The 24,363-nt window shown below is 41.7% G+C and overlaps 1 protein-coding gene across 1 annotated transcript in view; it reads left to right on the top strand.

Moving 5' to 3' along the window:
* LOC106590053 (cadherin-12) overlaps positions 1 to 24,363 on the top strand; it is a 230,390-nt gene that overhangs the window by 79,093 nt on the left and 126,934 nt on the right. The window contains exon 2 of the mRNA XM_014180561.3: positions 3,657 to 4,084. Coding sequence (XP_014036036.2) covers positions 3,839 to 4,084 — 246 coding nt within the window. The 5' untranslated portion in view covers positions 3,657 to 3,838. The remainder of the gene's footprint in view (positions 1 to 3,656; positions 4,085 to 24,363) is intronic.

The following is a 24,363-nucleotide window of genomic DNA, read 5'->3' as shown; positions in this document are numbered from 1 at the left end:
CAAGACTCTCGTTAATCTAACCACACTGTCCGATTTCAAAAAGGCTTTACAACGAAAGCAAAACATTAGATTATGTCAGCAGAGTACCAAGCCAGAAATAATCAGACACCCATTTTTCAAGCCAGCATATAATGTCACCAAAACCCAGAAGACAGCTAAATGCAGCACTCACCTTTGATGATCTTCATCAGATGACAACCCTAGGACATTATGTTATACAATACATGCATGTTTTGTTCAATCAAGTTCATATTTATATCAAAAACCAGCTTTTTACATTAGCATGTGACGTTCAGAACTAGCATACCCCCGCAAACTTCCGGGGAATTTACTAACAGTTTGCTAAATTACTCACGATAAACGTTCACAAAAAGCATAACAATTATTTTAAGAATTATAGATACATTACTCCTCTATGCACTCGATATGACCGATTTTAAAATAGCTTTTCGGATGAAGCACATTTTGCAATATTCTAAGTACATAGCCCGGCATCACAGGGCTAGTTATTTAGACACCCACGCAGTTCAGCCTTCACCAAAATCACATTTCCTATAAGAAAAATGTTCTTACCTTTCTTGTTCTTCGTCAGAATGCAGTCCCAGGACTTCTTCTTCAATAACAAATGTAGGTTTGGTCCCAAATAATCCATCATTATATCCAAACAGCGACGTTTTGTTCGTGAGTTCTAGACACTATCAGAATGGTAATCCACGGTCACGAGCATAGCGCATGGCGTGACAAAAAATGTCTAAATATTCCATTACCGTACTTCGAAGCATGTCAACCGCTGTTTAAAACCAATTTTTATGCCATTTATCTCGTAGAAAAGCGATAATATTCCGACCGGGAATCTGCAATAAACTAAACAGCCGAATTAAAATACTCCACGGGGGCTAATCGCGCACGCGCCTCACTCCATTGTCACCTAATGGGACACTTGAATAAGATGATAATCTGTTTCAGCCTGAGGCTGCCTCGTCAACCTTCATGATTTTCCCGCGTCCTGAGAGCCTATTGGAGCCCTGGGAATTGTCACGTTACAGCTAAGATCCTTACTTTTCAATAAACAGATGCAAGATGCACGACTCCTTGTCAGACAGGCCACTTCCTGCATGAAACCTTGTCAGGTTTTTGCCTGCCATAGGAGTTCTGTTATACTCACAGACACCATTCAAACAGTTTTAGAAACTTGAGGGTGTTTTCTATCCAAACCTGAACAATAATATGCATATTCTAGCTTCTGAGTTGGTGTAGGAGGCAGTTAAAAATGGGCACATATTTTTTCCAAAATTCTCAATACTGCCCCCTAGCCCAAACAGGTTAACTGGGTCAATGATTGGGCCTAAATAGCCCAAATGGTCTTATATTCTTAACTGCCTGAGGCATTCAGGTGCTGTTGGAGTGGACTCAATTGGATAATGTAGAGCACTTATGCTGAAGTGTGTTAAGTTCAACGGAAATGTACTGTTTGTCTGTGAAGGGTTCTGAGCTAATACAGGAATTTCTTCAGTACTCTAGATTTTGACTTTGGCAGTTGTGAGTGGTTGCAGTGGTGTCATTGATACATTCTATCTGAATTCAGAAGAAAACATGGGTTGGCTATTCAAGGTTATTTCAATGCACTATTGTACATTGTATAAACATATCACGATAACGAAATGAAATTATACTGTGCTACTACTAGCCCATGAATGGATCAACACTGTAAAGCATCTCTTAGCGTGGATGATATAAAAGCAGGGTTAGACTGTGTTTCATGCATTAGTTGATGTGAATATCGGACTGTGATAATTGGAGAAATGGGAGACAAACTGAAAAAAAATAACACACTGGCTTTCTGTTGACACTGGTTTGATATGTTTTGTGTTGTTGTGGTTGACACTGGTCTGATATGCCACAGTTTACTAAGCCCGCATTCAATTGTACACATCCTGTTAAGATCACAGAACAGCAAATAGCTCATCTGACGGATCTGTTTGGGACTTCCTAAAAACAAGCCACTTCGATACAAGTGACTTTTCGTAGCCGATTAAGAGAGCATTTTCGCTCCTAACCCTTTCCCTAACCTTCACCTAATTCTCCTAACCTGCTATGTTAATTATCCTAACCTGCTACGAAAAATTCTAGCTTTATAGAAGTTGCATTTTTTTTTACTGAATCTCATTTTGTTTGGTGTTTTTTAGGAAGAAGGTTACAACTACACCCTATTTCCAAGATAGTGCCCACGGGGCGCTGGTCAAAAGTAGTGCACTATGTAGGGAATAGGGTGTCATTTGGATGCGCAATACAAGATTGTATTCCATTGTGTAATTGGAATGATTGGGAATGTAGTGGGACAGGTAATGGCATCTATTCATCAAGCTGATTTCATGTGGCACTCTGCTAAATCAAAAAGAGGCCTCCTCAACTAAATTGTGATCTCCCTTTTATGAAAAAAGAGGTGAAATCTACTTCTCGTTTTATAAATTATGTCACAATCTTTTTAAGGCATAGTTTCTCTATTCCATCAGAGGTAATAGCCACCTGCTACATAGCCTACAGTGTAGTGCACGGAAACCAGAAAACATGAAAAGGTTGTACCTTGGCATGTTTCCTTTAACAGGCAATTATCAAGAGCTTTTGAGACTATATCAGGAGGCAACATGTATACAGTGATGCTTGCTGAAAAGCAAACACCTGCTAGGCACTTTGTTATATAAAAAAATATCCTGGATAAAGCAGAAATGAGAGTAAAATAGAGACACATTCAGGCATGCAAGATCAAATTGAATCTCCTACAACCAGATAAGCACTTCACCACACTTGGAATTCTAAACCATCACCAATAGCTCAAATGACATTTAAATGAAAATACACTGGAAACAATAAAATACAGACATACAGTATCTAGATAATATCATATTGGGACAAATTAAATATTCAATTGCACAGGAGCTGGATTATTTGTTCTTAACCTCTGGAGGTTTTCATTCTAAGGGGTGAAAGCTGTCAAATTACGGTCTGCAGCAAGGGGAACAATCTTCTGTGGCAGCTGGTTGTCAAAGCTGAAAAGAACTCTGTTCTCTGGAGATATACAGTAGCTATGTGACTGCGTTCCAAAAGGCACCCTGTTCCCTAAATTATGCACTACTTTTCATCAGACCCCTATGGGCCCTGGTCAAAAGTAGTAGACTATATATGCAGCATGAGAGTGGGTGAAGGGAAGAAAGAGATCTGGGCTTGAAGGGATCGTTTGGACCATAGTGTTTTGTATGGGCAGTCCAGACACTGATTTGAAAACTATCTCTATCCGTCTCTATCCATCATGCATGTCATTGGAGATGCAATACAAGGTTGCCTCTGTAGATTACTTGTTTTGATGTATTCTGGGGAATATGAATGTGAATTGTTATGGTATGATTATAAGATCATCCATAGTCATTTATTTCCATACTGTGATACTCAAGGTGACATTTTGACGGTGCCAAACATACAAAAATTACTATTTCAAAATGAGTTTCTCTCTTTTATACTCAAGCATTGTTTTCTGTGTTTTGTGAAAATGGAGTACAGCGTTGTGTAAATGGGATCCACTACCATTATTCAACAGGTGAATCATTGAAATATAGGATACAGAAAGGATTTAATGTTTCTTTCTGATTTCTCTCTTCCAGGTGATGAGCTCCATTAATCGTTGAGCGTGACAGGCAAACTAACCAGGCCAGAGGCTCCTCATCTTGGCTGCATCCAGTCCACTCTCCCCTACACGGATTCAACTCTCTGGTTCTTACAGTTGTTGATCTGGCTTTCCGTCTGTGGGACTTTACCTTGGAGACCTCAACCTCACAGACCGCCAATGCTTACAAGGAACTGCCTGCTGCTGTTCCTTTGGTTTGTCTTCGACAAAGGTTCCCTGTCTTTAGTACGCCCGCCAGGTCCACCACTGAGCAGGAGCAGACTGGGAAAGGAGAATCCAAGGAGCCTGGCGGGCTCGATGAGGAATGGGGCATCTGGGTTTCAGAGAGTCAAGAGGGGATGGGTGTGGAACCAGTTCTTTGTGCTGGAGGAGTACATGGGGTCAGACCCACAGTATGTGGGCAAGGTAAGGATGTTATACTTTGTGTTATTTATATCATGGGAGTGTTTCATAAATCATGTAGCTAGCAGCTTAGGAGGAATTGAACCAGTGTTAAATGGAGGGAGAAGTAGAAATATGATGAGAGCGAGGAAGAAGAGAATGCAAAGAGAGGGAGGACTGGGAAACTGGTCAGAATTGAAGGAATGAAAGAATGATGGATGGTGCTAAATACAGGGAAATTCTTGAGGGAAACCTGTTTCAGTTTTCCAGAGATTTGAGACTGGGATGGAGGTTCAGCTTCCAGCAGGACAATGATGCTAAGCATACTGCTGAAGCAACACTCAAGTGGTTTAAGGGGAAACACTTAAAGATTGCTGTACACCAGCGGAACCCATCCAACTTGAAGGGGCTGGGAGCAGTTTTGCCTTGAAGAATGGGCAAAAATCCCAGTGGCTAGATGTGCCAAGCTTATAGAGACATAACCCAAGAGACTTGCAGCTGTAATTGCTGCAAAAGGTGACTTTGGCGGGGTGAATAGTTTTGCATGCTCAAGTGTTCAATTTTTTGGTCTTATTTCTTGTTTATTTCACAATAAAACATATTTTGCATCTTCTAAGTGGTAGACATGTTATTTAAATCAAATGATACAACCCCCCCCAAAATATATTTTATTTCCAGGTTGTTAGGCAACAAAATAGGAAACATTCCAAAGGGGGTGAATACCTGCGCAAGCCACTGTATATACAAAGAGAACCAATACCGAATTGATGTGCAGATGTGCAGGAGTATGAGGTAATTGAGGTAGATACAGTGCCTTTGTAAAGTATTCAGACCCCTTGACATGTTCCACATTTTGTTAGGTTATAGCTGGGCCACTCAAGGACATTCGGAGACTTGTCCCGAAGCCACTACGGCGTTGTCTTGGCTGTGTGCTTAGGTTCGTTGTCCTGTTGGAAGGTGAACCTTTGCACCATTCTGACATCCTGAGTGCTCTGGAGCAGGTTTTCATCAAGGATCTCTCTGTACTGTGTTCCGTTCATCTTTCCCTCGATCCTGACTAGTGTCCCAGTTCCTGCCGCTGAAAAACATCTCCTTAGCATGATGCTGCCACCACCATGCTTCACCATAAGGATGGTGCCAGGTTTCCTCCAGACGTGACGCTAGACATTCAGGCCATAGAGTTCAATATTGGTTTCGTCAGACCAGAGAATCTTGTGTCACATGGTCTGAGAGTCTTTATGTGCCTTTTTGGCTAAATCCAAGCGGGCTGTCATGTACCTTTTAATGAGGAGTGGCTTCTGTCTGGCCACTCTACCATAAAGGCCTGATTGGTGGAGTGCTGCAGAGATGCTTGTCCTTCTGGAAGGTTCTCCCATCTCCACAGAGGAACTCCAGAGCTCTGGCAGAGTGACCATTAGGTTCTTGGTAACCTCCCTGACCAAGACCCATCTCCCCCGATTGCTCAGTTTGGCCGGGCAGCCAGCTCAAGGAAGAGTCTTGGTGCTTCCAAACTTCTTCCATTTAAGAATGATGGAGGCCACTGTGTTCTTGAGGACTTTCAATGCTGCAGACATATTTTGGTACCCTTCCCCAAATCTATGCCTCAACACAATCCTGTCTCGGAGCTCTACGTACAGTTCTTTTGACCTCATGGCTTAGTTTTTGCTCTGACAGATGGATATAGACAGGTGTTTGCCATTCCAAGTCATGTCCAATCAATTGAATTTACCACAGGTTGTCTCAAATTAAGTTGTAGAATGGAAGCTGGAAGCAACTGTGCTCAATTTTGAGTCTCATTTTGGGTCTGAATACTTTTTAATATATTTTTTATATATATATTTTCAGAAAATTTGAAAAACCTGTGTTCGCTTTGTCATTATGGGGTATTGTGTGTAGATTGCTGAGGATTTGAATTGATGTAATCCCATTTAGAATAAGGCTGTAACTTAACAAAATGTGGAAAAAGTCAAGGCGTCTGAATACTTTCCAAAGGCAATGTATGTACTGTCGTGACATGACTTGCATTAATGTGATGACTGTTATTTATCTTATCAACTAACTATGTTTAATTGTCACCCAATTAAATTAATCATGTAACAAATAACTCATTAGGAATTTATGGGCACCACAGGAAAAGTTGTTTAATGAGTTACCATCTCCCAAATAAAACTCTAAAGATATATAGATTTATCTGACATCAATAACAGTCACTCATTAATCATTACCTCAAATCAGTCTCATTCTGAATGTTGCTGACCTCTTGAATCAACAAATATTAACACAGAATACACATACACACTTACATGAGATAAAAGTTCCTAGTGGACTGACACAATATGACGGCTTGTTACACAATGGAAAGGGAGTGGGGAAAGATAAAGAGAGGGAGAAACAAAGATAGATAACACTTGGATACATTTCGAAACTACGCTCACAGAAATCAGAATAATTAGCACCCTAACCACCGCCCATTCGGACAAGAAATGCAACGTATATAAACTCAGCAAAAAAAGAAACATCCCTTTTTCAGGACCGTCTTTCAGATATAATTTGTAAAAATCCAAATAACTTCACAGATCTTCATTGTAAAGGGTTTAAACTCTGTTTCCCATGTTTGTTCAATGAACCATAAACAATTAATGAACACGCACCTGTGGAACGGTTGTTAAGACACTAACAGCTTACAGATGGTAGGCAATAAAGGTCACAGTTATGAAAACTTAGGACACTAAAGAGGCCTTTCTACTGCGTCTGAAAAACACCAAAAGAAAGATGCCCAGGGTCCCTGCTCATCTGCGTGAACGTGCCTTAGGCATGCTGCAAGGAGGCATGAGGACTGCAGATGTGGCCAGGGCAATAAATTGCAATGTCCATAGGACAGTGCTAGGACAGCGCTACAGGGAGACAGGAAGGACAGCTGATCATCCTTGCAGTGGCAGACCACGTGTAACAACACCTGCACAGGATCTGTACATCCAAACATCACACCTGTGGGACAGGTACAGAATGGCAACAACAACTGCCCAAGTTACACCAGGAATGCACAATCCCTCCATCAGTGCTCAGGCTGTCCGCAATAGGCTGAGATAGGCCGGACTGAGGGCTTATAGGCCTGTTGTAAGGCAGGTCCTCACCAGACATCACCGGTAACAACGTCGCCTATGGGCACAAACCCACCGTCGCTGGACCAGACAGGAATGGCAAAAAGTGCTCTTCACTGACGAGTTACAATTTTGGCTCGCCAGGGGTGATGGTCGGATTCGTGTTTATCGTCGAAGGAATGAGCGTTACACCGAGGCCTGTACTCTAGAGCGGGATCGATTTGGAGGTGGTGGGTCCGTCATGGTCTGGGGCGGTGTGTCACAGCATCATCGGACTGAGCTTGTTGTCATTGCAGGCAATCTCAACGCTGTGCATTATAGGGAAGACATCCTCCTCCCTCATGTGGTACCCTTCCTGCAGGCTCATCCTGACATGACCCTTCAGCATGACAATGCCACCAGCCATACTGCTCATTCTGTGCGTGATTTCCTGCAAGACAGGAATGTCAGTGTTCTGCCATGGCCAGTGAAAAGCCCGGATCTCAATCACATTGAACACGACTGGGACCTGTTGGATCGGAGGGTAAGGGCTAGAGCCATTCCCCCCAGAAATGTCCAGGAACTTGCAGGTGCCTTGGTGGAAGAGTGGGGTAACATCTCACAGCAAGAACTGGCAAATCTGGTGCAGTCCATGAGGAGATGCACTGCAGTACTTAATGCAGCTGGTGGCCACACCAAATACTGACTGTTACTTTTGACCCCCCCCCCCCCCCCTTTGTTCAGGGACACATTACTCCATTTCTGTTAGTCACATGTCTGTGGAACTTGTTCAGTTTATGTTTCAGTTGTTGAATCTTATGTTCATACAAATATTTACACATGTTAAGTTTGCTAAAACGGAACGCTGTTGACAGTGAGATGACCTTTCTTTTTTTGCTGAGTTTATTTACGTGTAAATGTCTTTTTTTCTCCTCTCTCTGTTGAACAAATCAACCCTTCTATGGGGACAGGGTAGTTGTAGTTCATGCTTCGGTGTAAGGCTTGGCTTGTCCACCAGAGGTCACAATGTCCTTCTTAGTTGAGCTTCTCTGATAGTGGAGTGTTCAGATAGAACAGGCTAAGATGCACCAGTGATTGGCTGAGATGGGATTTCTTCCTTCCCATCTTGTGTCTTTAGTCAAAGTTCTAGGACCACTTTTACATGCAAAGCTGTAAGATGTGAATGTTTCTGGTCTCGTAGAGGAGGTTATCTTCTCACCTCATATTGGTTTTCAGTTTCCAACCATTTTGTAATGTTCAGCTCACACTGTCTGCTGGTCTCACCATTTCAAACATGTGGACTACCTTCTCACGTTTTCTGGTCTGATTGTAAATTTCGTTAGCAAGGCTTTTTATCCTCAGGTAAAAAGGGGCGTTCTATCACGCCGACACAATGTCTGTGCTCCCTTGGTGCATAGTTACTTACTAGCAAAAAGATTATATGAAAAACAATTCCCATCAGAAGACGAAAATCACATTCCTATCCCCACCAAAATACTCTCATACTTAATCATAGATGTAAACTTCTGTACACTTTCCGAGTTGGTTATTTCGTTATACCATCCTTAACCTCTCTTGGGTAGGGGGCAATATTTTCACATCTGGATGAAAAGCGTGCCTAAAGTAAACTGCCTGTTACTCAGGCCCAGAAGCTAGGATATGCATATAATTGGTAGATTTGGATAGAAAACACTCTAACATTTCTAAAACTGTTAAAATAATGTCTGTGAGTATAACAGAACTGGCAGGCAAAACCCAGAGGACAAACCACCCCCCCAAAGAAATTCAGCCTACCACTATTTTCAATGCCTGTCACTTTTATTATAAGGCGAAGTCCTCCCAGATTGCAGTTCCTAGGGCTTCCACTAGATGTCAACAGTCTTTAGAAAGAGATTCAGGCTGGTTTTTGGAAAAATGAGCCAGAAATTGTAGTTTTTCTAGGTGGCTCCCATTTTGGCTGCAGTGTTTCCAAGAGCATGAATGAAAGTGCGTTCTTTGGTATTTTTCTCCAGTAAAGACAATATTATATTATTAATATATTATTGTTTATTTATGTATTAGGGTACCTAAGGTTTGATTATAAATGTTGTTTGACTTGTTTGGAAAAGTTTATTAGGAACGTTTGGGATTCATTTTGTATGCATTTTGATTGAGGGAAACTTGCGTGGATTATTGACTGAAGCACGCCAGCTAAACTGAGTTTTTCTGGATATAAAGAAGGACATTATCGAACAAAAGGACCATTTGTGATGTAACTGGGACCTTTTGGAGTGCCAACAGAAGAAGACCATCAAGGGTAAGGCATTTATTATATCGCAATTTCTGACTTTCGTTTCACACCTGCCTGGTTGAAATATGTTTTTCATGTTGTTGTTTTTTATGCGGGGCGCTGTCCTCAGATAATCGCATGGTGTGCTTTCGCCGTAAAGCCTTTTTGAAATCTGACACAGCAGCTGGATTAACCTCTCTAGGGTAGGGGGCAGTATTTGCACGGCCGGATAAAAAACGTACCCGATTTAATCTGGTTATTACTACTGCCCAGAAACTAGAATATGCATATAATTGTTGATTGATTTGGATAGAAAACACCCTAAAGTTTCTAAAACTGTTTGAATGGTGTCTGTGAGTATAACAGAACTCATATGGCAGGCAAAAACCTGAGAAGATTCCTTACAGGAAGTGCCCTCTCTGACCATTCCTTGGCCTTCTACACTCTCTTTATTGAAAACTGCTGAAAACTGCTGTAACGTAAGACTTCCTACGGCTCCCATAGGCTCTCAGAAGGCGGCAGAACGTTGAATGATGACTTTGCAGGCCATGGCTGAAAAACAGTAGCGCATTTGGATAGTGGTCGATCAGAGAACAATGAGACTGGGGGCGCGTGCACGAGACGACTCCATGTTTTTATTTTCTCATCTTTGAACGAAAACAGGGTTTCTCGGTCGGAATATAATCGCTTTTTTACGAGAAAAATCGCATAAAAATTGATTTTAAACAGCGGTTGACATGCTTTGAAGTACGGTAATGGAATATTTAGAAATTTTTTGTCACGATATGCACCGGGCGCGTCACCCTTCGTCACCCTTCGGATAGTGTCTTGAACGCACAAACAAAATAAAGGATATTTGTACATAACTATGGATTATTTTGAACCAAACCAACTTTTGTTACTGAAGTAGAAGTCCTGGGAGTGCATTCTGACGAAGAACAGCAAAGGTAATCCAATTTTTCTTATAGTAAATCTGAGTTTGGTGAGGGCCAAACTTGGTGGGTGTCAAAATAGCTAGCCCGTGATGGCGAGCTATCTAGTCAGAATATTGCAAAATGTGCTTTTGCCGAAAAGCTATTTTAAAATCGGACATAGCGATTGCATAAAGGAGTTCTGTATCTATAAATCTTAAAATAATTGTTATGTTTTTTGTGAACGTTTATCGTGAGTAATTTAGTAAAGTTACCGGAAGTGAAATCGGACAGTGAGGTTAGATTAACGAGAGTCTTGTCTTTTAAAATGGCTGTTGAGTAGGTGGGACGATTTCGTCCCACATACCCTAGAGAGGTTAACAAGAAGTTAACCTCTCTGGGCTAGGTGGCACCAAATCGTCCCACCTACGCAACAGCCAGTGTAATCCCGTGGCGCGATTTTCAAATACCTTAGAAATGCTATTACTTCAATTTCTCAAACATATGACTATTTTACACCATTTTAAAGACAAGACTCTCGTTAATCTAACCACACTGTCCGATTTCAAAAAGGCTTTACAACGAAAGCAAAATATTAGATTATGTCAGCAGAGTACCCAGCCAGAAATAATCAGACACCCATTTTTCAAGCTAGCATATAATGTCACAAAAACCCAGAAGACAGCTAAATGCAGCACTAACCTTTGATGATCTTCATCAGATGACACACCTAGGACATTATGTTATACAATACATGCATGTTTTGTTCAATCAAGTTCATATTTATATCAAAAAACTGCTTTTTACATTAGCATGTGACGTTCAGAACTAGCATACCCCCCGCAAACCTCCGGTGAATTTACTAAATTACTCACGATAAACGTTCACAAAAAACATAACAATTATTTTAAGAATTATAGATACAGAACTCCTTTGTGCAATCGAGGTGTCCGATTTTAAAATAGCTTTTCGGTGAAAGCACATTTTGCAAAATTCTGAGTACATAGCCCAGCCATCACGGCTAGCTATTTAGACACCCACCAAGTTTAGCCCTGACCAAACTCCGATTTACTATTACAAAAGTTTGATTACCTTTGATGTTCTTCATCAGAATGCACTCCCAGGACTGCTACTTCAATAACAAATGTTGGTTTGGTCCAAAATAATCCATCGTTATATCCAAATAGTGGCGTTTTGTTCGTGCGTTCAAGACACTATCCGAAGTGTAAATAAGGGTCACGAGCATGGCGCAATTCGTGACAAAAAAATTGTAAATATTCCATTACCGTACTTCGAAGCATGTCAACCGCTGTTTAAAATCCATTTTTTTGCCATTTTTCTCGTAAAAAAGTGATAATATTCCGACCGGGAATCTGCATTTAGGTAAACAGAGGAAAGAAAATAAAGCATGGGGTCGACTCGTGCACGCGCCTAAGCCCACAGTACTCTGAATGGCCACTTGCCAAACGCGATAAAGTGTTTCAGCCAGAGCCTGCCTCGATATCCTTCAGCTTTTTCCCGGGCTCTGAGAGCCTATGGGAGCCGTAGGAAGTGTCACGTTATTGCAAAGATCCTCAGTCTTCAATAAAAAGAGCCAAGATAAAACACAACTTGTCAGACAGGCCACTTCCTGCATGGAATCTTCTCAGGTTTTGGCCTGCCATTTGAGTTCTGTTATACTCACAGACACCATTCAAACAGTTTTAGAAACTTTAGGGTGTTTTCTATCCAAAGCCAATAATTATATGCATATTCTAGTTACTGGGCAGGAGTAGTAACCAGATTAAATCGGGTACGTTTTTTATCCAGCCGTGTCAATACTGCCCCCTAGCCCTAACAGGTTAAGCTTTATTTTGATATGTTACACTTGTGACTTTATGAAAGTTAAACATTTATAATTCTGTAGTTTGTATTTCGCGCTCTGCAATTTCACCGGATGTTGGCCACATGGGACGCTACCGTCCCACCTGCCCATAAGAAGTTGATGATATCACAAAATAATAAACAATATGACGTGATTATTCATTAGATCCCCACTGACCATTCTTGACATTCGGATGTCAGAAATAATGTTACAATGTTTACTTTTTGCAGAAAAAGGTTTTGGCGCCAAAAGTCTCTCTCTACACAAAGCACATTCTGGTCTCAATACTAGAAGGTGAAAAGACCCTTTTGCAGCTGACAATGTATGATCAGGTGTTAAGGTGTCAAAACCGGCCCAAATTCCCCCTCTCCTCTCCTGTGGGAGAGAGGGTGGGGGGGTCTGGCTATCTGTCAGCTATTTTCCAAGCTGATCCAAGGCCGTAGATCCTCAGCAAAGAGAGAGTCATGGCAGTGCATACAGGTAGGGATAAAGTGACTAGGCAACAGGATAGATAATAAACAGTAGCAGTGGCACATGAGGGGTAGAAGCTGTTCAGGTTCCTGTTGGTTCCAGACTTGGTTCATCGGTACAGCTTGCCGTGCAGTAGCAGAGAGAACAGTATATGACTTGAGTGGCTGGAGTCTTTGACAATTTGTAGGTCCTTCCTCTGACACCACCTAGTAGAGAGGTGCTAGGTGGCAGGGAGCTTGGCCTCATCGATGCACTGGGCTGTACGCATACCTTCTGTAGCGCCTTGAGGTCGCATGCCAAGCAACTGCAATACAAAGCTGTGATGAAGCCAGCCATGATGCTCTCAATGATGCACCTGTAGAACCTTTTGAAGATCTGAGGGCCCATGCCAAATCTTTTCAGCCTCTTGAGGGGGAAAAGGAGTTGTAGTGCCTTCTTCACGACTGAGTTGGTGTGTGTGGACCATGTTAATAATTCCTTAGTGATGTGGACACAGGAATTTCAAGCTTTTTACCCGCTCCACTACAGCCCTGTTGATGTGAATGGGGGCGTGCTCGGCCCTCCATTTCCTATAGTCCATGATCAGCACCTTTTTCTTGTTGACGTTGAGGGAGAGGTTGTTGACCTGGCACCACACTGCAAGACCACTGACCTCCTCCCTATAGGCTCTCATCATCATCAAGGCCAACCACCATTGTATCGTCAGCAAACTTAATGGTCGTGTTGGAGTCGTGCGTGGCCATGCAGTCATGGGTGAACAGGGACTACAGGAGGGAACTACACTGCCATTCAAAATGTTGGTGTCACTTAGAAATGTCCTTGTTTTTGAAAGAAAATAAAACATTTGTTCATTAAAATAACATCAAATAGATCAGAAATACAGTGTATACATTGTTAATGTACATGTCCTCTTGCTCAGTTGTGCACCGGGGCCTCCCACTCCTTTTTCTATTCTGGTTAGAGCCAGTTTGCGCTGTTCTGTGAAGGGAGTAGTACACTGCGTTGTACGAGATCTTCAGTTTCTTGGCAATTCCTTGCATGGAATAGCCTTAATTTCTGAGAACAAGAATAGACTGGAATTTCAGAAGAAAGTTCTTTGTTTCTGGACATTTTGAGCCTGTAATCAAACCCACAAATGCTGACGCTCCAGATACTCAACTAGTCTAAAGAAGGCCAGTTTCATTGCCTCTTTAATCAGACCAACGGTTTCCAGCTGTGCTAACATAATTGCAAAAGGGTTTTCTAATAACCGATTGGCCTTTTAAAATGATAAACTTGGATTAGCTAACACAACGTGCCATTGGAACATAAGAGTGATGGTTGCTCATAATGGGCCACTGTACGCCTATGTAGATATTCCATAAAATAACTGCCATTTCCAGCTACAATTGTCATTTACAACATTAACAATGTCTACACTGTATTTCTGATCAATTTGATGTTATTTTAATGGACAAAACATTAGTTTATTTTTCTTAAAAAAATACATTTCTAAGTGACCTCAAACTTTTCAACGGTAGTGTAAGTGTTGAGGGTCAGCGTGTTAAGGGTCAGCGTGGTGGATGTGTTGTTGCCTACCCTCACCACCTGTGGGCGTCCCAAAAAACATTAATGTGTTGAAAATCCCAATATGTTTGCATAGTCAACTTACACACAGCTCTGACACACACACTTACCCCACCAGACATGCCACCAGGGGTCTTTCTCAGTCCCCAAATCTAGGACAAATTCAAGAAAGCGTGCAGTATTATATAGAGCAATTATTGCATGGAACTCCGTTCTATCTCATATTGCTCAAGTGAACAGCAAACCTGGTTTCAAAAACAGATAAAGCAACACCTTACGGCACAACGCCTCTCCCTTATTTGACCGAGATAGTTTGTGTGTATGTATTGATGGTAGGCTATGTGTGCCTTTCGTAATAAAAAAAATATGTATGTCCTTGAGCTGTTGTCTATTAATGTTCTTTATTATCTCATCTTTCATTATGTAATGTTTCATGTTTTGTGTGGACCCCAGGAAGAGTAGCTGCTGCTTTTGCAACAGCTAATGGGGATCCTAATAAAATACCAAATACCAAAATACCATCAGCATGTACAGGAGCCAGTTGCGCTGGGAGGGAGGTGTTCAGTCCCAGGGTCTTGAGCTAGTGATGAGCTTGGAGGGTGCTATGGTGTTGAACGCTGAGCTATAGTCAATGAACAACATTCTCACATAGGTGTTACTCTTGTCCAGGTGGGAGAGGGAAGTGTGGAGTCCAATAGAGATTGCGTCATCTGTAGAAACAGTGTGTGAATTGGAGTGGTCCAGGGTGTCTGGGATGATGGTGTTGATGTGAGCCATGATTAGCCTTTCAAAGCATTTCATGTCTATAAACCTGTCATTTAGACAGGTTACCTTGGCGTTCTTGGGCACAGGGACTATGGTGGTTTGCTTAAAACATGTACTGTAGGTATTATAGACTGCATCAAGGAGAGGTGAAAATATCAGTGAAGACACTTGCTAGCTGGTCAGCACATACTCTGAGTACGCGTCCTGGTAATCTGGCTGTCCCTGTTAAACTGTTTTTACTCACATTGGCTACGGGTATCCAGATCACAGTCACCCGAAACAGCTGGTGCTCTCATGCATGGTTCAATGTTGCTTGCCTCGAAGTGAGCATATAATGAATTTAGCTTGTCTGGTAGGCTTGTGTCACTGGGAAGCTCGCGGCTGGGTTTCCCTTTGTCATCTGTGATAGTTTGCAAGCCCTGCAACATCCGATGAGCATCAGAACCAGCGTAGTTGGATTCGATCTTAGTCCAGTATTGACGTTTTGACTGTTGGATGGCTCATCGGAGGTAGTAGTGGGATTTCTAATAAGTGTCCGGATTAGTGTCTCCCTCCTTGAAAGTGGCAGCTTTAGCCTTTAGCTCAATGGAGATATTGCCAGTAATTCATGGCTTCTGGTTGGGATATGTACGTACTGTCACTGTGGGGACGACGTCGTTGGTGCACTTAGTAATGAAGCCGGTGACCGACGTGGTAAACTCCTTAATGTAATCAAAGGGATCCTGTAACATATTCTAGTCTGTGCTAGCCAAACAGTCCTGTCGTGTAGCATCCCCTTAATCGGACCACTTCCATTTTGAGAGGGTCACTGGTATTTCAAGTTTGAATTTTTGCTTGTAAACAGGAATCAGGAGGATAGATTTATGGTCAGATTTGCCAAATGGAGTGCGAGGGAGAGCTTTATATGTGTTTCTGTGTGTTGAGTAAAGGTGATCTAGAGTTTTTTTGCTACCATTTGCACAGGTGACATGCTGGTAATAATGAGGGATGACAGATTTCAGTTTCCCTGCATTAAAATCACTGGCTACCAGGAGCACCGCCTCTGGATGTGCATTTTATTGTTTGCTTATGGCCCTATACAGCTCGTTGAGTGTGGTCTTAGTGCCAGCATCGGTTTGTGGTGTTAAATAGACAACTACGAAAAATATAGATAAAAACTCTCTTGGTCTGCTGTTTATCATGAGGATTTTCAACTCAGGCGAGCAAAACTTTGAAACTACCTTAAAACGTCTTATGGGCAGGTGGGACGGTAGCGTCCCACCTGGCCAACATCCGGTGAAATTGCAGAGTGCCAAAATCAAAATAGAGAAATAGTCAAATTAAACATTCATAAAAATACAAGTGTTATTCATCGGCTTAAAGATTAACTTCCTGTTAATCCAGCCGCTGTGTCAGATTTCAAAAAGGCTTTACGGCAAAGGCATACCATGCGATTATCTGAGGACAGCGCCCCGCTTACAAAAGCATATAACATTTTACAACCAAGTAAAGGAATTACAAAAGTCAGAAATAGCGATAAAATTAATCACTTACCTTTGATGATCTTCATATGGTTGCAGTCACAAGAGTCCCTGTTACACAATAACTGTTCGTTTTGTTCGATAAAGTCCCTCTTTATGTCCCAAAAACTCTGTTTTGTTGGCGCGTTTTGTTCTGTAATCCACTGGCTCAAAGGCGGTCACGACATGCAGACAAATACATCCTAATAGTACCGGTAAAATTTGGCGAAACATGTCAAACGATGTTTATAATTAATTCTCAGGTTGTCAATTGTCTAAACAATCGATAATATTTAAACCGGACAATAGCGTCTTCAATAGAAGGAAAAACAACAAACGGCGCGCAATCGGACATGCGCACAAACTAGCTCTGGTTCATTCTAGAGTCCACTGAAAGAATGGTCTAATTTTTCCTAATTTTTCAGAATACAAGACTGTTGACATCTAGTGGAAGCCATAGGAACTGCAATCTGGGTCATAACCATTTAGATACTGTATAGGCATTCAATTGAAAAGTACCCACATCAAAAATATACCATTTCCTGGATGGATTTTCCTCAGGTTTTCGCCTGCCATATCAGTTATGTTAATATCACAGACATTATTTTAACCTGTAGGGGCTAGGGGGCAGTATTTGCACGGCCGAATAAAAAAACGTACCTGATTTAAACTGATTACTACTCTTGCCCAGAAATGAGAATATGCATATAATTAGTAGATTTGGATAGAAAACACTCTAAAGTTTCATAAACTGTTTGAATGGTGTCTGTGAGTATAACAGAACTCATATGGCAGGCCAAAACCTGAGAAGATTCCATACAGGAAGTGCCCTGTCTGACAATTTGTTGTCCTTCAGTTGCATCTCTATTCGAAAATACAGCATCTCTGCTGTAACGTGACATTTTCTAAGGCTTCCATTGGCTCTCAGAAGGCGCCAGAAAGTGTAATGGGGTGTCTGCTGTCTCTGGGCGAAGAACAGCAGGAGAATTTGTGAGTGGTCAGCCTGGGAACAGTGACACTGAAGATGCGCGTTCATGAGAATTCTCAATTTTTTTCTTTCAGCCTTTGAATGAATACAACTTTGCCTGGTTTGAATATTATCGCTATTTTACGAGAAAAATCGCATAAAAATTGATTTTAAACAGCGTTTGACATGCTTCGAAGTACGGTAATGGAATATTTGTAAGTTTTTTGTCACGAAATGCCCTCGCGTGTCACCCTTCGGATAGTGACCTGAACGCACGAACAAAACGGAGGTATTTGGATACAACTATGGATTATTTGGAACCAAAACAACATTTGTTGTTGAAGTAGAAGTCCTGGGAGTGCATTCTGACGAAGAACAGCAAAGCTAATCCAATTTTTCTAATAGTACATCTAAGTTTGGTGAGGGCCAAACTTGGTGGGTGTCAAAATAGCTAGCCGTGATGGCCGGGCTATGTACTCAGAATATTGCAAAATGTGCTTTCGCCGAAAAGCTATTTTAAAATCTGACACCGCGATTGCATAAAGGGGTTCTGTATCTATAATTCTTAAAATAATTGTTCTGTATTTTGTGAACGTTAATCATGTGTAATTTAGTAAATTCACCGGAAGTTTTCGGTGGGTATGCTAGTTCTGAACATCACATGCTAATGTAAAAAGCTGGTTTTTGATATAAATATGAACTTGATTGAACAAAACATGCATGTATTGTATAACATAATGTCCTAGGAGTGTCATCTGATGAAGATCATCAAAGGTTAGTGCTGCATTTAGCTGTGGTTTTGGTTTTTGTGACATATATGCTTGCTTTGAAAATGGCTGTGTGATTATTTTTGGCAGGGTACTCTCCTGACATAATCTAATGTTTTGCTTTCGCTGTAAAGCCTTTTTGAAATCGGACAATGTGGTTAGATTAACAAGAGTATTGTCTTTAAAATGGTGTAAAATAGTCAAATGTTTGAGAAATTGAAGTTATAGCATTTTTGAGGTATTTGTATTTCGCGCCACGCGATTCCACTGGCTGTTGACTAGGGTGGGCTAGCCCTAACCCTAACCCATCAGATGACAACCCTAGGACATTATGTTATACAATACATGCATGTTTTGTTCAATCAAGTTCATATTTATATCAAAAAACAGCTTTTTACATTAGCATGTGACGTTCAGAACTAGCATTCCCACCGAACACTTCCGGTGAATTTACTAAATTACTCACGATAAACGTTCACAAAAAACAAAACAATAATTTTAAGAATTATAGATACAGAACTCCTTTATGCAATCGAGGTGTCCGATTTTAAAATAGCTTTTCGGTGAAAGCACATTTTGCAATATTCTGAGTACATAGCCCGGCCATCACAGGCTAGCTATTTTGACACCCACCAAGTTTGACCCTCACCAAACAACAAACTTACTATAAGAAAAATTGGATTACCTTTGTTGTTCTTCATCAGAATGCACTCCCAGTACTTCTACTTCAATAACAAATGTTGGTTTGGTTCAAAATAATCCATAGTTATATCCAAATAGCGGCGTTTTGTTCGTGCGTTCAAGACACTATCCAAGGGTGACGAAGGGTTACGCGCCTGATGCGTTTCGTGACAAAAAAAATCTAAATATTCCATTACCGTACTTCGAAGCATGTCAACCGCTGTTTAAAATCAATTTTTATGCTATTTTTCTCGTAAAAAAGCGATAATATTCCGACCGGGAGTCGTTGTTTTCGTTCAAAGACGAAAGAATAAAAACATGGCGTCGGCTCGTGCACGCGCCTCAGTCTCATTGTACTCAGATCGACCACTATCAAAATGCGCTAATGTTTTTCAGCCAGGGGCTGCAAAGACATCATTCAGCTTTTTCCCGCCTTCTGAGAGCCAATGGGAGCCGTAGGAAGTGTCACGTTACAGCAGAGATCCTCAGTTTTCAAAAAAGAGAGTCAAGAAGCCCAAGGAATGGTCAGAGAGGGCACTTCCTGTACAGAATCTTCTCAGGTTTGGGCCTGCCAAATGAGTTCTGTTATACTCACAGACACTATTCAAACAGTTTTAGAAACGTTGGAGTGTTTTCTATCCAAAGCTAATAATTATATGCATATTCTAGTTTCTGGGCAGGAGTAATAATCAGATTTAATCGGGTATGTTTTTTATCCGGCCGTGAAAATACTGCCCCCTATCCATAACAGGTTAACTGACTTGCCTAGCTAAACAAAAGGTAAAAAAGAAATATCTATAATTTTTTTTAAGTCGGTACAGCTACCCGGTTTCTTCACGCATCACGCCGACAGAAACAACATCTCTCTGGTAAGAAGAAGGGCGGGGGTGTATGCCTTATGGTTAATCGAATGTGCAACACGAGCTGGCAGAATTGGATCATTGTTACTCGAACTTCCACGATGCATACAAAGCCCTCCAGCGCCCTGCCTTCGGCAAATCTGACCATGAATCCATTTTGTTGCTCCCAGTCTATAGACAGAAACTAAAACAGGAAACGCCCATGCTCAGGTCATTACAACGCTGGTCTGTCCAATCGGATTCCACGCTTCAGGATTGCTTTGATCACATGGACTGGAATATGTTCCGGATAGCCTCAGACAACTCATTGATGTATACGCTGACTCGGTGAGTGAGTTTATTAGCAAGTGCATCAGAGATGTCGTACCCGCTGTGACAATTAAAACCTTCCTTAACTAGAAACCGTGGATTAATTGCAGCATTCGCGCAAAACTGAAAGCGCGAGCCACCACCTTTAATCATGGCAAGGCAACCGGAAACCGACCGAATACAAACAGTGCAGCTATTCCCTCCGCAAGGCAATCAAACAAGCAAAGCATCGGTATAGAGACAAAGTAGAGTTGCAATTCAATGGCTCAAACACGAGACGTGTGTGGCAGGGTCTACAGTCAATCACGGATTAAAAAAAGAAAACCAGCCCCGTCGCTGATGTCTTACTCCCAGACAAATTAAACAACTTCTTTGCTCGCTTTGAGGACAATACAGTGCCACTGACACGGCCCGCTACCAAAGCCAGTGGGCTCTTCTTCTCTGTGGCCAACGTGAGTAAAACATTTATCCTCTTGAGCATCTGATCCCGTTAGCGGGATCAAAATCCAGCGAAAAATCATATCGCCAATTAGCATTAAAAAATTATCATAATTTTTTACAAAAATTAAAAAAAATTTTTTTTTTTTTTTATAGATACACCTCTCCTGAATCGACCCACGTCGTCCGATTTCAAAAAGGTTTTACAGGAAAAGCAAATCATTAGATTATATTAGATGAGTCCATCGTAAAAAGCAGCTTCATAGCCATTTTCCGACCAACCACTTCCATCACATATTATCAATAAACAGCTAAATGTAGCACTAACCTTTTACAAACTTCATCAGATGGCACCCCTAGGACATCATGTTATACAATGCATGCATTCTTTTGTTCAATAAAGGTCATATTTATATATAAAAACAGCATTTTACATCTCTGTCTGACGTTGACTACCTAATTTCCCCTCAAAAGCGTCCCGGTAAACAATGCTACGTTTCAAACATGTTAACCCTCGCAATGCTGCTGGCCCAGATGGCATCCCTAGCCACATCCTCAGAGCTTGCACAGACCAGCTGGCTGGTGTGTTTACGGACATATTCAACCAATCCCTATCCCAGTCTGTTGTCCCCACATGCTTCAAGATGCCCACAATTGTTTCATGTTCCCAAGAAAGCTAAGGTAACTGAAGTAAATGACTATCACCCCATTGCACTCACTTCTGTCATCATGAAGCGCTTTGAGAGACTAGTCAAGGATCATATCACCTCCACCCTACCTGATAACCTAAACCCACTCCAATTTGCTTACCGCCCCAACCCCAATAGGTCCACTGACGATGCAATTGCTATCACGCTGCACACTGCCCTGTCCCACCTGGACAAGAGGAATACTTATGTAAGAATGCTGTTCATTGACTACAGCTCAGCATTTAACACCATAGTACCCTCCAAACTCGTCATTAAGCTAGAGACCCTGGTTCTCGACCCCACCTTGTGTAACTGTGTCCTGGACTTTCTGACGGGCTGTCCTCAGGTGGTGAAGGTAGGAAACAATATCTCCACCCTGCTGATCCTCAACACTGGGGCCCCACAAGGGTGCTTTCTCAGCCCTCTCCTGTACTCCCTGTTCACCCATGACTGCGTGGCCATGCACTCTTCCAACTCAATCATCAAGTTTGCAGACGACACTACAGTGGTAGGCCTGATTACCAACAACAACGAGATGACTTACAGGGAGGAGGTGAGGGCCCTGGAGTGTGGTTTCAGGAAAATAACCGCTCACTCAATGTCAACAAAACAAAGGAGATGATCATGGACTACAGGAAACAGTAGAGGAAGCACCCCCCATCCACATTGACAATTGCACCGCCCTGAATCGCAAGGATCTCCAGAGGGTAATGCGGTCTGCACAATGCATCACCGGGGGCAAACTACCTGCCCTCCAGGACACCTACAGCACCCGATGTCACAGGAAGGCCAAAAAGATCATCAAGGACAACAACCACCCGAGCCACTGTCTGTTCAACCCGCTATCATCCAGAAGGCGAGGTCAGTACAGGTGCATCAAAGCTGGGACCGAGAGACTGAAAAACTGCTTCTATCTCAAGACCATTAGACTGTTAAACAGCCATCACTAACATAGAGAGGCTGCTGCCAACATACAGACTCAAATCTCTGGCCACTTAAATAAATGGACTTAATAAACGTATCAGTAGTCACTTTAAATAACACCACTTTAATAATTTCTACATATCCTACATTACTCATCTCATATGTATATACTGTATTCTATACCATCTACTGCATCTTGCCTATTCCGCATGCCATCGCTCATCCATATATTTATATGTACATATTCTATTGATCCCTTTAAATGTATGTGTATTTGTGTGTATAAGGTAGTTGTTGTGAATTTGTTAGATTGCTTGTTAGATATTACTTCATAGTCAGAACTATTTATTTATTTCACCTTTATTTAACCAGGTAGGCAAGCTGAGAACAAGTTCTCATTTACAATTGCGACCTGGCCAAGATAAAGCAAAGCAGTTCGACACATACAACAACACAGAGTTACACATGGAGTAAAACAAACATACAGTCAATAATACAGTAGAAAAATAAGTCTATATACAATGTGAGCGAATGAGGTGAGATAAGGGTGGTAAAGGCAAAAAAGGCCATGGTGGCAAAGTAAATACAATATAGCAAGTAAAACACTGGAATGGTAGATTTGTAGTGGAAGAAAGTGCAAAGTAGAAATAGAAATAATGGGGTGCAAAGGAGCAAAATAAATAAAATAAATAAATACAGTAGGGGAAGCGGTAGTTGTTTGGGCTAAATTATAGATGGGCTATGTACAGGTGCAGTGATCTGTGAGCTGCTCTGACAGCTGGTGCTTAAAGCTAGTGAGGGAGATAAGTGTTTCCAGTTTCAGAGATTTTTGTAGTTCGTTCCAGTCATTGGCAGCAGAGAACTGGAAGGAGAAATGGCCAAAGGAGGAATTGGCTTTGGGGGTGACCAGAGAGATATACCTGCTGGAGCACGTGCTACATGTGGGTGCTGCTATGGTGACCAGTGAGCTGAGATAAAGGGGGACTTTACCTAGCAGGGTCTTGTAGATGACCTGGAGTGAGTGGGTTTGTCGACGAGTATGAAGCGAGGGCCAGCCAACGAGAGCGTACAGGTCGCAGTGGTGGGTAGTATATGGGGCTTTGGTGACAAAACGGATGGCACTGTGATAGACTGCATCCAGTTTATTGAGTAGGGTATTGGACTAAAAGCACAAGCATTTCGCTACACTCACATTTACATCTGTTACCCATGTGTATGTGACCAATACATTTGAATTGATTTGACCAGCTATTGTTAACAAAGACACACACACACACACCTCCCTCCTTAACCCAAAGCTGTTGTTTCAGTCTTGACAATGCATACAAAAACTGCTAGATTTATATTATCCAGGTCCTTGTTCAGTCACAACTCCGAGAAACATAGGATATTACAGTTCTTCAGGTTCCGTTGATAGGATAGTCTCGAACGGAGCTCATCCAGTTTGTTCTCTACTGATTGTACGCTCGTTAATAGAACTGAGTGTACAGTAGAGGCAATTTATTTTCTCGTCAATGTAGTCTCATCAGGGAATCCTCTCGTTTCCCTCTTTTGTGCCGTCTCTTCCTCTTTCGAGTCCCGGGGATTAGGGCATGGTCTGGGATGAGCAGTAGTGTTCGGATGACCAGAAGCTGTTTTTGGTCATAGAAAATGATGTCAGAAATACTATGTGCAGTTTTTTTTAGATCAGCGTGAAAAAATGTAATAGTAGAATTGGTCAAGAGCCCATAAGACAGCAGCTATCCATCTCTTGAGCTCTGTCAAAGTTCTCCATCCCTTGAAATCAGCCTGCTATTGCCAATTGACACTTTTAGTTAGCTTCACTCGTACGGACTATGTTTCACCATTTTAATATCATAATGGGTTGTGTTTGTGAAACATATTTATTCATGAGTGTCTTAGGATATGTCAGATGTACATTTCCATAGCAGCCACAAGCAGCATTCGTGTGGTGAGTGGATCAATGCCCCAGCAGGAATTAATTTAAATGGTGGCATTTCTAAAGCTGTCAGAATATCATTGTTACGATGGAGGGATCATGCTGACAGCTATAAAATACAGAGGACATGCACCTTATAGCCTTATAATACTGAATTGAAATAAGTCTGAACTGCACTGCAAGCCACTAACACATCACCTCACCACCACTTCTCGCATCACAGACGCCAGGCTGTCTTTTCCCCTAACAGAATATGTTTTTTATCCTTGCTTTGGGTTAAGACATCCTTAACTAAACTCAGAGG

The sequence above is a fragment of the Salmo salar genome, chromosome 29 (assembly GCF_965601325.2).
Source record: "Salmo salar chromosome 29, fSalSal1, whole genome shotgun sequence".
Classification (NCBI taxonomy): Eukaryota; Metazoa; Chordata; class Actinopteri; order Salmoniformes; family Salmonidae; genus Salmo; species Salmo salar.
The sequence above is the reverse complement of the archived record's forward strand: the minus strand, read 5'-3'. Positions and strand labels throughout refer to the sequence as shown.